Raw genomic sequence first — 14,143 nt, forward strand, 5'->3', positions numbered from 1 at the left:
TCGTTACACAAACACAAGGCACGCAGAGAAACTTGAACCGCTTAGTAGTGACGTGAATAGCACTTTCAGAGGTCAAGTCTAGGGCCCACAGCAAGCATACAGAGGATATTCCTTGGCTTCCTTTGGGCTGTTAATTTTGAGCTCCAGTGTTATTTTTGTCGTGGCACTACCCACAGGGAACCACTCATACAGGTCCCTGAGCAGCCTGTGCTCACTGTTGACTGTTGTTAAATGCTAAAAGAGGTTTTCAGCCAGAGATTAAATAATGCATCACAGAACAACCTTACTGCTTTTCTGCATTCAGTGTGTGTGTGTGGTGTGTGTGGGGGGGTGTTATGTGCTCCCTCTGGAATTCAAGAATTCATTTTCTTAATGGAGAATAAGAGTGTGATATGAAGCTTTGGAAATGGTTGGATCTATGTAAATGAAATCGAACACAGGGGGGATTAAAGAATGGTGCTTGACTCGCTTGGAGAGAGATCCCAAAGGACATTTTTCTGGGTTTATAATATTTCAACAGTACAAAGAAAAACAGCCAATAAGTGGGTGGAGGCTTCATTGATAAAATCCACAGAAATGAAGAAAGAAAGAAAGAAACTGGGAGAACACATAAACACTGATTTAAAGGCAGTGTTTGGCCTGAAAATCCTCTGCTGGTTGCCATTTTAATGACCAAGAATCCCCTAAACAAACAGTTATGGAAATAAATTTGGTGAAAAGCAGCAGGATGTAGAAATGTCACCCAGAAATGCGGGAACAATTCTGCTGAGGAAGTTTAAGCTATTGTATAAATCTGTCAAGCTGTCAGTGCATTTAAAGCACTTTACAAAGAAAGTCGAGTGACCTGTAAAAATGTGGCTCTATGCAGTGGAGAGAACGGGTGAAATTAACCACACATTCCCACCAGCCTGTGCTGTATGCACCAGGTTACACACTGGGCATGCTCAGGAGGTTATCCATGTGGTTGTATAGCTACTTCAAAACATTTACATCGCAACTGCAAGAGCAGCTATATGGATGCAGTGCAAGACGGAGCCTGATTTATTTTTAACCAGAGTATTTTTATCTAGGTATTTGTACTATTTTTTCCTTTGCGCAGACCAGTGGCCTCTGGAACAGGATCCTTTTCCTATGCGAAGAGCTTTAGTATGCAAAGGTAACTGAAGACAGCCTTGGTGTTTGTTATTTTTTGTTGTTGTCAAGATTAATGAGGACACACTAATGAAACGAATTCAGTTTCACATTTTGAGTAAAATCCAGTATTATCTCTTCAGCAATTCAACGCTTGTCTGTTGGCATGCTGCATCGTGTTCATCATTTCTTTTTTAAATCTCAGAGTTTTGGAAAGAAATGTGATTGTTTTTGTAGGCAGAACTGGATTAGAAGGATTAGTAGAACTGTAAGAAATATATGTAGATGGTTAGATTAGCTTAGTGAAGACAGGGGACAGGTTAAAACCGCTACAATGTAACATGGCTAAAAGATACTGCTATTTGAGCAAATAAAGAAAACTGTGTTGCCAGAATAGATTGGGCAGTCCTTGGATTTGAGTCTTTAGGTTTCTGGAACTCTGTTGAAGTGATGGGACATCATTTTTTTCAGAAAGAAACATTTCATTTGATGTATTAATACTGCTAATTCTATGGATGGGGCAAACGTCATCCTCAATGAGACCACATATGTCATCTAAAGATGATACACAGTGATGCTCACCTCAAAAGGACAAGCAGATCCAAACCACACTAGCAAAAGGTCCTCCAGAGCAAGACGGTCACCATTTTTTTCCCCCCTTTTCTTTCATCACCTATCAGTAACCTCCCTAGAGCGTAACTCCAAAGATCACTAACGGGTTAGGCCATGTCTCATCTGTGTTTTTAAAAAAAAAAAAAAAAAAAATCTAGTATTTTATGTTGTCCACACAGAAAACATTTAATAGTTGCTGTGAATTGAATTGAATCCTCTGTGTTGACTCCTGCTTTCTCAGTTGTTAAGTCACTTTGTGATTTAAAAGGTTTGAAAATACAATGAATCAATTTTCAGAAAACCTTCACCTGTGTTTGAAATATTCAATTCATACTGAATCACTGGCACATAAGCAGCATTTTACTGATGTAATTGGCCCACTCATAAGTTTTTTTTTAAGTCATTTATACAGTTTGATAGTTTATTAGCATAGTTACAACAATAAATTTGGGGTGACAGGAGCTGATTACAGGGTAGGAACAAAGGGGAAAAGCTCAGCTGCTGCACACAGGCACTGAATACTTGGCATAATTAGAACTATGCCTCAAAACTCTGCTTGCAGGACTCTTTTAAAGCCAACACATACTTGACATTCAGAACAAAAAATGTCACACGTAACCTTTTACTTTTCTTTTCGTTTAAGTGCGTTTTTGTGATGTTTGTGTGTATTCTTTGTGTGACTATTAATATTTCTAACATAAACTTTATCATCACCACTAAAGGTTATGTCACATGCCAAGAATGTATTTTCAACTAGTTTCACCTCCCCTAGCAGACAAAGAAACACCAACACTAAACAATACTTCATAAAGATTCACCTATGCTCATCCGAAAAACTGCAAACATCCAAGTCTGACAGAAAAATCCTGTAATCCTCTGAACGTAGCCAAGAGTAAAATGGCAAATGGCCCGTATTATTAAAGCGCTTTACTAGTCCTTAAAGACCCCAAAGCGCTTTACATATCCAGTCATCCACCCATTCACACACTGGTGATGGTAGCTACATTGTAGCCACAGCAACCCTGGGGCGCACTGACAGAGGCAAGGCTGCCGGACACTGGTGCCACCGGGCCCTCTGACCACCACCAGTAGGCAACGGGTGAAGTGTCTTGCCCAAGGACACAATGACCAAGACTGTCCAAGCCGGGGCTCGAACCGGCAACCTTCCGATTACAAGGCGAACTCCCAACTCTTCAGCCACGATCGCCCTACTGCTCTGCAAAACTGCAGAAGTACTAGGTGTATCTATATGTGGCAATAACAGAATGGTTGGGATGCATAACACATGGGCCCAGATGCACTGAGCAGCAAGTTCATGGTTTAATCCCTGACCTCAGACCATTTGCTATATGACATTCCCGTAAATGCTTTCCTACAGTTCCCGGCTCAGCTGTTGCTGTCAAAAACATAACAATGCCATAGTCTCCCCCAAAGTGATAGTGGTATAACAGAAGGACACATACTTTCAAATTCCTTGAACAGTCATAATTCCCCAAGATGTTTAGTTGCACATGCATTTCCCTATGCAGGCTCGGAGTCTTCACACTTCCCTAATTGCTGTACAACATCTGGCATCATCCAACCATAAGCCTGTCCTTCCTTAGTTGTGGAGATGAGTTTTAGAATTCACTCTTTTCAACACCGCCGTCATAAATAGATCCACGTGCTTGCCTTAAGGACACTGGCATGCTTGTGAGGGTGTGAATGAAATGACATGAATGTTTTGGTATCTGAGTTGCTGTCTATTTCAAAACCACAAGAACACAGCCCCCCTCCTGCCCTGTTAATGCAAAGAATATTGCATTGCTTTAGTCGGGGTGGGTGGAAGGAGATTTGCAGCAGTCTTTTCATGCAACAAAGAGGACTCCTCCTTCACATTAGTATGGGAATGCTGTTGTTTTTCCAGACATCTGGTGATGCCCCTGGCAACTGGGAAGTCTGCTCTCATGTCCCAGGCTTGGTAAGATCAGTTGCTGTAAGGCTGAACTCCTATTCAGGCATGTTCACTCACATGGATAAAAGCTACACGTACAGCTGATCCTGTGGAAAACATCCAACAGCTAAATTTGGCCCTGTTAATCAGAAGGGAAGCTCTCAGAGGAACCGTGTTCTCACATCCTCGTGTTTTTTGGGTTTGTCACTCTTGTTTCCCGTATATTCGTGGTCAGCATCATTTAAAGGCATGCAGATTTTTCCTTTCTTAGCATTTCCTCTTTCACAGACCCTCCTCTATCCTCTAAAATAATAATCAGCCTGCGATAATGCAGTAAAACGGTGTAAAACCAAGCAGGTAGGAACGCTTCCATTACTCCTTGAACACATTAAGTCTTCCTTGTCAGAACGGCTCTGTTTAAATAATCCATTTTGTGTCGGAGGAAATGAAGATTGTGGCTGCAAAGTGTGCACAAACATGATAAAAGAAGGGTTATAAGTAATTGTCAGTCATAATGAGTAATTCTTATTGTATGTAATTGTATGCTAGTTGTTCGTTTGGAATGATGTACTGCACTTGAAGTACTCATTTTCTCAACAAATGTGTACGCTGGCTTATGAAGGCACAGACCAAGGACATGTGCTGCTGTAATACAGACTATGATAATGAGTGTCTAGAGAGAGAGTGGTTTGCTCTCACCAAAAGAATCATTTTTATTTCTGTACTTGCTACAACCTGTTTTCACGTCTTAAATAGAGAGTCCTTCATGTTTTTAAACAAAAGCCGTGCACTGAATTTCAAATTCAAAAAACACACGGGAAAAGACCCAGGGAAACCAAGTTAATGATAAAAACGCTAAAAAAAAATGATGATAGAAACCCTGCAAACCATACATTTCACACCCGAGCTTGTGGCATGGTACCAAACGACCAGGCCGTTTGGTACTATAGGCTATTGACTACTGAATCTGTGCTTGAAACGTGTGTCCACACACCAAATCTTCCCTGACTCTGTGTGTACTGACATGGTAAATGATGGCATGACTGATATGGAATTAGTTCCAGAAGGCACAACTCTGCTGTTTATCTTGTCTCATCTCTTGTTTACAGAGCAAGCATAGGACACTCAAGACCTCTATACCCCATTGACCAGATTTGTGCGAAGCTCTCAAAGGCCGATAACAGTGTTTTGCAAACATTGCAGTGTAACAGCACAGCATCATTATCATCATTTATCTTTTCATTTTGCACTTCTTTGCTTATCTTTCAGCAGAGAGTAAAACTGATCACTTTACATAATATTTTTGTGATGGATTATTCTTTTCTCTGATTCACTTACTATTGTTTAAAATATGGTCAGCTACTAGTGCAAATATTGTTTGAAGAAGAATTGTTTCATAATTGCGTCTTTTTTTTAATCAAATTTGCCGTAGACAGAACAGGAATAAATCTTGGCGGCATCTTTTGCAAGCAGAGGTTTAATCGGCTCCCAGTACCTGCTTCCCGCTCCGTTTAATCCCATATCCATGCTATAGATTGAGACGGTAATGCAGTTACTGGCCTTTACCAGCCTAAAGGTTCTCCGAATGCCACTGAGCCGAACTTGATGGAACTTGGTGTGCAGGGCGCCAAACATCCTGTGAGTACAAAAGGATGTTTACAGTGCAGCATAACATCTCTGCAGGGACAGTGGGAGTTGATAAGTGCAGGCTGGGCTCTGGCACTGGGTGAGAAGACGGCAGATGTTATACATAGGCTGTTTTTTCTGGGTAACTTTCTGCTTGCAGATGTAGTAGGTGATGTCATCTCTTGTGTAAAGTGTACATGACTAACCACTTCAGTGAAACACTCTGAGGTACTACAGATAATAGTGGACCACCTACAGTTTGCACTGGTCTGCTGTTGGATAAAGTTGACCCAAACAGATCAATAATCAAGTGCTGTGCCTCTGTGGAGGCTGCTCTCCTGGTTTTGAGCTGCAATTAGCCGAAACATGTTTATGAAGTTTGCGAAATAGTTGCAAATCAAATGTCCAAAATTTTCCATTTTGTTTGTATCTACACGAATATGGAAAACAAAAAAAGTATTCAGTCTTAGGATGAAGTAAAAGCGAAAAGTTTTCATTTTCTTAAGAACTCTAAAAACAATTCTTTCTTTAAAAAGACTTGTGGGAAGTCTGAGTGCTGTCCTGGACTGTGTCACGATAACGCCAGCCCGCTGCTACAGCTGTTGAGCTCTCATTACCTCCATAATAGCAGCATTAATAGGACATAGAGACATAGTAAAAGTTAAGTACATGAATGTAAACACAGACAAACCACAAGGATTATGTAACAGAGAGTCATCAAGAGGATTATGTGACAGACGTGGCAGATAATCAGAGGGATCCTTTTTTTCTCTGTAGCTAACAGCAGGGACACTACTGGTATTATTATACTAGTAGTATAATAACAGTTTTAGCTGCAAGGCTCTGTAGTTAAGTACACAGTTAAATGGATCGGGTTGTTTAATTAACCAAGAGCTTATTTTGTGTCTGTGTAAAACTGTGTGTATAAGCACAGAATTAGGGATGGGAATTAATAAGAAAATAGTGGTTCCAATTCCATTATCAATATCACTTCATGGATTCCATTCAATTCCTGGCTTTTTTTTTGGCTCTGCTTTAAGAATCACCACCGTTGCTAAACAGCATATCAAAGACATCACGTTCACTCTAATTAATTGCATGCTGTGTGCATAATGTATTACATATTTTACACAGAACACTGTGTAACACACACAAAGTTGTGTTAGCAGCATAATGCACTTGTTTTTGTCCTAGTCATGAATTTATTAATTTTATTTGGAAATGCAATAATAAAAATTTCCGCTGTCCAAAGTTGCTCCAGAAACCCCCACACAGGATTGAACCAGCTGAAGGTGAAATGATGTCCACAAAGCAGGCTGTGATGGGAGCACAGTGAGAGCTGCACGTAGGCTTACACAGAACAGCTGTTCTGATCACACAGTATGTGGCACTGCTGGTGGATCATGCTCTGTTTTCTGTTTACTGCAGAAGTTCAGTAGCATTGTTGCATATTTCTCACAATTGCTTATTTATTAGTTGTGTTGGAGCACACATAATTAACATTTTCTCTCTCAGAATCATTTCAACAAGTAAGCATAGTTTCTGACATCACTGAGATTTCTATGAAGTCTTGTCATAGCTTGTTTAAGACTACTTTTGATAAAAAGGTATTTGTTATGTGTTATGGCTTGAGAGTGAATATTAAATGTGAAATTTCCACCGTGACATGCGGGAAAGTCACCACATGTACTGTTAGTTAAATGGTACAATATTATCAGTTTAAAACAATAACGTACATGCACGCACACATGCGTGCACACACACACTCACACACACACACACGCACAGGTTGTCTGAAATGATGCATCCTCTGTATCACTGTATTTATATTAAAAAAAAACTTGCCAAGAAACAGCTGGGGTTCTTGACAGAGTAGGGCTGTGTGTCTGTGTGTGTTTGTGCATTTCTGTGTGTTTGACTGTGTGCGAGCGTGACAGAGCAGCTGATCTTTTCCTGGCTGTTTCTAATTTGCACATCACCATAATGTTTTACAATCCCACTTTCAGTAAGTCCCTCCTCTGTCTCAGCTTAATGCTGTTTTAACTCTGAGCAGACTTGAGGAGCACTGAGCCAGCCAGTCCCTTTGGTGACTGAGCAGTGTGGGGACCTGTGTGGGAATAAAAGCTACTTTCACCTGCTCCTTATTCAGAAGGGTATCGCCACTGCGGGCTTGCCTGCATGTTTGATTTGGCAGTGTTTTTGCACTGGGATGCCCTTTCTGAGCCAACCCCAAAGGGATTTGTGTCTACCTCCAGCATTGAAGTAAGGCTCTTTTGCTTGTTAGGCAAATGTGAAAACCACTATGAGAATAAACAGGGTCAGTTTTCTCTCTGGAATACTGATTGATGGGTGTAGTGTACTGGCCAGTGAAATATCAATATGAAAGCAGGGGGATCCCAGGGGGACTATTCTATTCACACATCATCACAGCTGAGAATTTGTATCTTTTTTATTGTATTGATAAGCCATTGTATCGTATGGATCTTAATGATCTTCTAGAACCATATCACCCCATTACAGCTCTTTGCTCTCGCTCTGCAGGCTTACTTGTTGTTGTTCCTAGAGTATTTAAAAGTAGAATGGGAGGCAGAGCCTTCGGTTTTCAGGCCCTACTTCTGTGGAACCAGTTTCTAGTTTGGATTCAGGAGACCGACACTATCTCTACTTTTAAGATTAGGCTTAAAACTTTCTTTTTGGTAAAGCATATGGTTAAGGCTGGATCAGGTGACCACGAGTCCTCCCTTAGTTACGCTGCAATAGGTGTAGGCTGCTGGGGAATTCCCATGATGCATTAAGTATTTCTGCTTCAGTCACCTCCCTGAGCCTGGTTCTGCTAGAGGTTTCCTCCTGTTAAAATGGAGTTTTTCCTTCCCACTGTCGCCAAAGCACTTACTCATATGGAGTTGTCTGATTGTTGGGGTTTTCTCTGTATTATTGTAGGGTCTTTACCTTACAATGCAAAGTGCCTTGAAGCCACTGTTGTTGTGATTTCATGCTATGTAAAGAAAACTGAATTGAAACTAGTTTGGCATTCTTCTAAAGACTCAGTAACACAGGCCCAGAGACTGATTAGCAACCACCTGGTACCATAATTACCAGTTACAAGAGAAAAATAAATATTACTTGACCAAAAGTTGTTGCTGGCAGTCGCCGTGGAATCAATTGCTAAAGCCTTATTCACACAGGTCTAAAGACCCGTCAAAGACCCTGGAAACTGCTGCCCACTAGTGACTATTCCACAACTGGTTGGTGAGAGGTTGCTGGAGGTTGGACTGTCACTCGAGTGAAATTGGTTGCAAAGAGTTAAACACTTTCAGTAAACCCCTCTTCTGCCTCCTTTTAAATGTGAGCAGACTTGAGGAGACGCTGCATCAGCATCTTCTGTGACTGAGCTGCAGATAGAGCTGTGAGAATGAAATGGGTCAAATCTCTCTCTAATGTACTGACTGATGTCTGTGCTGCTCCCCCCACTTTTCTTCTTCTTCTTCTTTCTGTGACTGTAAGGTTCAAGTAACTAAGCAGTGAATATTTCAGCTCTTCATCCAGATGCGATGCTCACAGGAAAGGCAGCTGATTATATTGCTGAGTGTATAATTGGTAATTAAAATGTTTCCAAAAGAGAAACTTATAAATGGAATTAGTCTACAACTCATTATAGGTGTGTCCCACAAACGGAATGTGAGTCTGTGGGAAACACTGCTCTGGTTCACATAAAGCGACCCTGCACACCTGTTTCTGATACTTTTGAGAATGTAAAGTGCAGACAAGCAACTTTGGAGGGAGAATGGGGTAGGCGGGGTATGATTATGTCATGTGCTACAATAAAAGTTTAAACATAGGCCTGACTGTTCTGCATGCGATTGATCACAGAAAGTTAAAAACATTCATCTGTAATATATGCAGTGATGGTTGAGATGGTCTTCTAACTACATCACTAGATGCAAATAGCAACATCGTCCCAGTTACCTGGAGCTGAGCTTTACTGCTTGGGATATTGTGGATTTGTTTGCTGGTTAAAGAGAAGAGCACCGGTTGGTCTGCAGCTTCATAACATTTCAGCAAACTTAATCAGACTTCAGATGTTGCAAATAAAAGTGACCTACAGGTGACCTAGTTCCTTTAGGGTATGAAGGATGTTATTAAATTTCACTAACCTATTCCTGCATGCCATATCATTATCCTGGGGATCAGGTTCTCTCTCTGTCTCCCATTCTCAAGCTTGTTACCCACCGAAAGCCTCACTGCCACAAGAACCTATTGATTTGAATTGTTAGCAATGGTAACAACTTATCTCAGGTTATCTTGGTGCCAGTACAGCATTTCTTCCTCATGCTGTGATATATTTGTACATTTGCATCACAGGTTTTAGACGTTTAACTCCAAGTCAAACATAAGCCGCTTAAACTATCTAAAGCTACCCGAGCATTAGTAAACCCACTGTTTTGCAAAGCAAATCTGTAGAACCTGAGGGATATGCTTCTATTTGAATTTTCTCTCATCTGTTATTCCACAGCCTTGTCATGAAATCCCAGTGGCCAGCAGCTTTGCTGCAAACAACCTTATGGGATTCTGCTTTGATGAGGTGCAACTTGCACCCACTAACAGATTTATAAGTGCTGTCAGAATTTATGATGGACTGCAAACCAAAAGAAGTTTGGCTTACAAAACACACGCGGAAGTAGGAACAGGAGATTTTAAGCCTGTACTGTGCTTACAAGACTTTTACCACTTCCTTTGATTGATACGGCTTTGTTGGGTTGATTACAGCTGCTTATTTTTTCAGCTGTGCGTTCCCTTGAATACTATGCCAAAAAGCTACATCACAGGAGCCTGTAATTCCAAGCTGACCTAACATGGAGAGTGAGGGCACGTTATATTGCTGTTTATTGGGAGAACATACTGTACAGTGCTTTGCTGTAGTTAATCCTCGGTATTAAAACAAACTGATTCGGCCAAGTTCTTGTTACAAAGTTTCTTTTGGTCACAGAATAAATTTGTTGTATTTAATGATTCAGTAAATTTTCTAACTCAGCTGATGTCCTGAACTGGAAAAACAGAAACTTAATGAACATTTAGCAAAGGTCAACTCACTCTTATCCACTTAGACTATTCAGTGTCATTCCAGTGTCATCTTATATATAAGAAGGGCCTTTTTTATGAGGACATTTTATTACATTTTAATGATTATCTAATGTTAATGTTTAATTATTTGCTTTCCATTGCAGGTCTGCAGTTTGTAAATCATCGTCCAGCTCTGAAATGGCTGACAGGAAGTTGGATGGCTTTGGACAGATTTGGATGGTAGCGCTTATACTGCTGTGTAATCCAGCAGCGGTAGGTCAGCCAAAATGCACACAAGACACAGTTTAGTTCTTACTGATCTAAATTTCATAAATACAGCAACCACCTTTAATTCTACCTCAGAGAGTTATGTACTGCTAGGCTGTTTATGTTTGATGTTATCCTTTAAAGGACAAAAAATGCAGCTTCAGGTTGGTGTTTGGACACATCTGTGCACCAATACTAAGGCATAGATGTCATAGTTTCCATGCAGCGCAACTGACTTTAATGAATCACTAAGTATGACTCCCTTTTCCTGCATTTGGTAGTATGTGTTGACTGTTTTAGACTAATGCATCACCAGAGGGTTCGCAAGTACATAACCAAAGATGGCTCAGAGACATCTTTACTCATTTTAAACATAACCAACAGTACTTTTTGTACCCTCTCACTGAGCGAGAATTTATACACTTGTTTCTTTTACTTGGTTTCTGTTGCACTGTACCATAACATATCTCTCATTCTACTTTGTAAAGCTTAAAAAAATGAGTGGATTTCTATTTTTTCTCACCTGTCTTGTAGTTTATGGTGAAGGCAAGTCTGGCGATCAATGAAACCCAGCAGCAGGCTTCAACCAGTGTCTACAATGACATTACGGTCACCAGGAATAAGATAGTCACAGCCCAGTTTGAGTGCTATCAAAAGTTAATGAAAGAAAATACCCACAGCAGACAAGGTAAAGCTGTCTTGATTGAAATTGGTTAAGAGAACCCTACTTTCAAAATTCTATAAATCTATTCTTCAATTCTTAGTTTGCAATGTTCCAAATGTGAAGAGCAAAAAAGCTCTTAAAATGATGTCTGTGTTTTTAGAACCTGTGTGCAATCGCACGTGGGATGGCTGGCTTTGCTGGGATGACACCAAAGCAGGAGTTACATCCGAGCAGCACTGCCCGGACTACTTCCAGGATTTTGATCCATCAGGTGAGATCTGCAGCTTCTAGCAGCCAATTTTCTTCATCCACCTGCAGATTTACAGATGACAACTTACTCTGATGATTATTCCTTGTTGTGGCTTTCAGGTCCTCATTCATAACTTTGAAGGCCTTTAGTAAAAAAACAAAAGCCCAAACCAAGATAACACTTATTATATCACCAAGGTTAAAGCTCTCCAGAACCACAAAAGGTATTATGTAACAGATTTCGCAGGCTGAGGGGAGCTCTTCATGATTAATGACTGTTCTTCATGTATAAATTTGCTTCACCTTTTAGCTTGAATCTTTCTAAGTGAAAAAAGCAAAGACTATACCTCACACTATGCTCACACACTGAATGTAAATACCAATTACAGCAAATGGCCATGAAGCAGAAAAGCTCTGTTCTCAGTATTAACACAGGATTTGTAATTTTTAGTGTATTAAATGTGTATTAAATCACTGACTTCAGCTCCTTCTGTTAATGAGGCAGGGTTTTTGTGTGTGTGATTATTAACTTATGCGTGTATGGAGTGGTGTAAATACATCACTGTTTATTACAGTAAATTTGATTTAAGCGTCCGGGAACTTCTTAACCACATTCAGTCAACCGCAACCGTCAACAGGATGTGCAGGCTTATAATTAGATTTCATTCTTCTAATTGACGTTTTCATTAGCTCCATCCATAATGGTGTTTTTCTTTTTCATCTGCCTCTACCTTCTACTGGAAAAATCAGAATAATACATTTAAATTATTTACCACTTTTTGTTCTGCAGAGATGGTCACAAAGATTTGCACTGACAGTGGTCAATGGTTTCTGCATCCGGAGAGCAACAGGACATGGACCAACTACACCCGCTGCAATGAGCACACTGTAGAAGGCAGAATGGTAGGTTGAAAATGGCAGTAGGTAGGACTGAGTTTAAATGTTAGATAATCAACAATAGGAAAAGTATGGCTTTGATGGCCATGTGATGTGGTTGTGAGGGGCTCTGCACGCTCTGAACACCACAGCATGTCTGCTTGGTGACCAAATACAGGCTGGAATTTGTTCTGCTTTGGCCCAATTTCCCCCCCCCCCCCTTTTTTTTTTTTTTTTGGACACAAGGAGAAACTATATTATAATTGCACTGTACTATAATTTCCTGTAACTGGTTCATAAAAAAACCCATCAGCTTGAAATTATAAATATTAAAAGACAAATGGAACATTTTCAAGAGCCTTTCAGTGCAAATGCTGAGATGTATGTTGATGCTTAGTCAAGTAGCCATTTGGAGAAAGATAATGAGATTACAGCCTGATAACCTAATTTCCATCTGTTGTTTCTTTTCAGACTGCAATGAACCTTTTCTACCTTGCCCTCATAGGACATGGGCTGTCTCTGACTTCCCTCCTCATCTCCCTAGCAATTTTTTTCCATTTCAAGTGAGTCAACTTCTGTTATATGCGCGACTTCCATAGACGGATGCTTCTCAGTCTGTGCATAACATAAAAGCGTTGTGGCATAACTTCAGTTTTCTGTTTTTCCAGGAGTTTGAGCTGTCAAAGGATCACCCTTCATAAGAACCTCTTCTTCTCTTTTGTTCTGAACTCTGTGATCACCATCATTTTGCTGACTGCAGTGGCCAACAACCAGGAGCTCGTGCAGAGGAATCCAGTCAGTTTCTTATTATTTGTATTGATTCACTTGACTGTAGCCTCACAAATGTCTCTATTAGTTTAATGTGCACCATTACACCGGTCATTCTAGTTTAATATTAAACATAAATCAATTGCTATAAATCCACATTTATTATGTCTTTTCCTTCCTCAGACAAGCTGTAAAGTGTCCCAGTTTATTCACCTGTACCTGTTTGGCTGTAATTACTTCTGGATGCTGTGTGAGGGGATATATTTGCACACTCTCATCGTGGTGGCAGTGTTTGCTGAGAAGCAGCATCTGATGTGGTACTATCTCCTAGGATGGGGTAAGAAGAGGATATCAGTCAGCTAATCACTACATTTTTCTAACTGAAGGGTCTTTCTTTACCTAACTTGCTCACTTTGTTTTGCAGGCTTTCCTCTTATCCCAGCCACCATACATGCTGTCGCTCGGAGCTACTACTACAACGACAAGTGAGTTAACGCCAATGCTTGTGCAAGAAGTTCTCCTGTATAATATTTTTTTAAGGAAACCCACAGATTGCTGTGATAGATTTGCTGTTATGTGATGCAACGTTACTGTTGTGTAAACCTTTTTTGTACTGCTCTCCTCTGCAGCTGCTGGATTAGCTCAAAAACATCACTGCTCTACATCATCCACGGCCCCATCTGTGCTGCTCTTTTGGTAAGAATACTACTTCTTTTCTTTCCTAACTCCAATCAGTTTCAACAAGTAATTCACTATATATCTATTTACTAGAATAAACCAGCTGATTTGTTTCATGTTTCTCTTGCCACACTGTTTGTTGCGCAAAGAGTACAATAAGCTGCTTTTGTCCTCCTCTGAGTGGACTCTGTGGGGGGTCCTGTGAGCAGGACAGTCTCAGAACATGCATAAGTGTGTTTGTCTTGTGAAATCAATGCATCTTCCCCTTTGAGAATCCA

General features: G+C 40.4%; 1 protein-coding gene across 1 annotated transcript in view; it reads left to right on the forward strand.

Moving 5' to 3' along the window:
• Positions 1–14,143, forward strand: part of calcrla (calcitonin receptor-like a) — a 29,003-nt gene that overhangs the window by 4,905 nt on the left and 9,955 nt on the right. The window contains exons 2-10 of the mRNA XM_085434600.1: positions 10,528–10,636; positions 11,165–11,318; positions 11,455–11,565; positions 12,334–12,446; positions 12,891–12,982; positions 13,088–13,214; positions 13,371–13,524; positions 13,612–13,672; positions 13,817–13,883. Coding sequence (XP_085290726.1) covers positions 10,562–10,636; positions 11,165–11,318; positions 11,455–11,565; positions 12,334–12,446; positions 12,891–12,982; positions 13,088–13,214; positions 13,371–13,524; positions 13,612–13,672; positions 13,817–13,883 — 954 coding nt within the window. The 5' untranslated portion in view covers positions 10,528–10,561. The remainder of the gene's footprint in view (positions 1–10,527; positions 10,637–11,164; positions 11,319–11,454; positions 11,566–12,333; positions 12,447–12,890; positions 12,983–13,087; positions 13,215–13,370; positions 13,525–13,611; positions 13,673–13,816; positions 13,884–14,143) is intronic.

The sequence above is a fragment of the Copadichromis virginalis genome, linkage group LG16 (assembly GCF_057382275.1).
Source record: "Copadichromis virginalis isolate Kocher_CV1m ecotype Utaka linkage group LG16, C_Virginalis_male_GT1.1, whole genome shotgun sequence".
In the NCBI taxonomy this organism is placed as follows: domain Eukaryota; kingdom Metazoa; phylum Chordata; class Actinopteri; order Cichliformes; family Cichlidae; genus Copadichromis; species Copadichromis virginalis.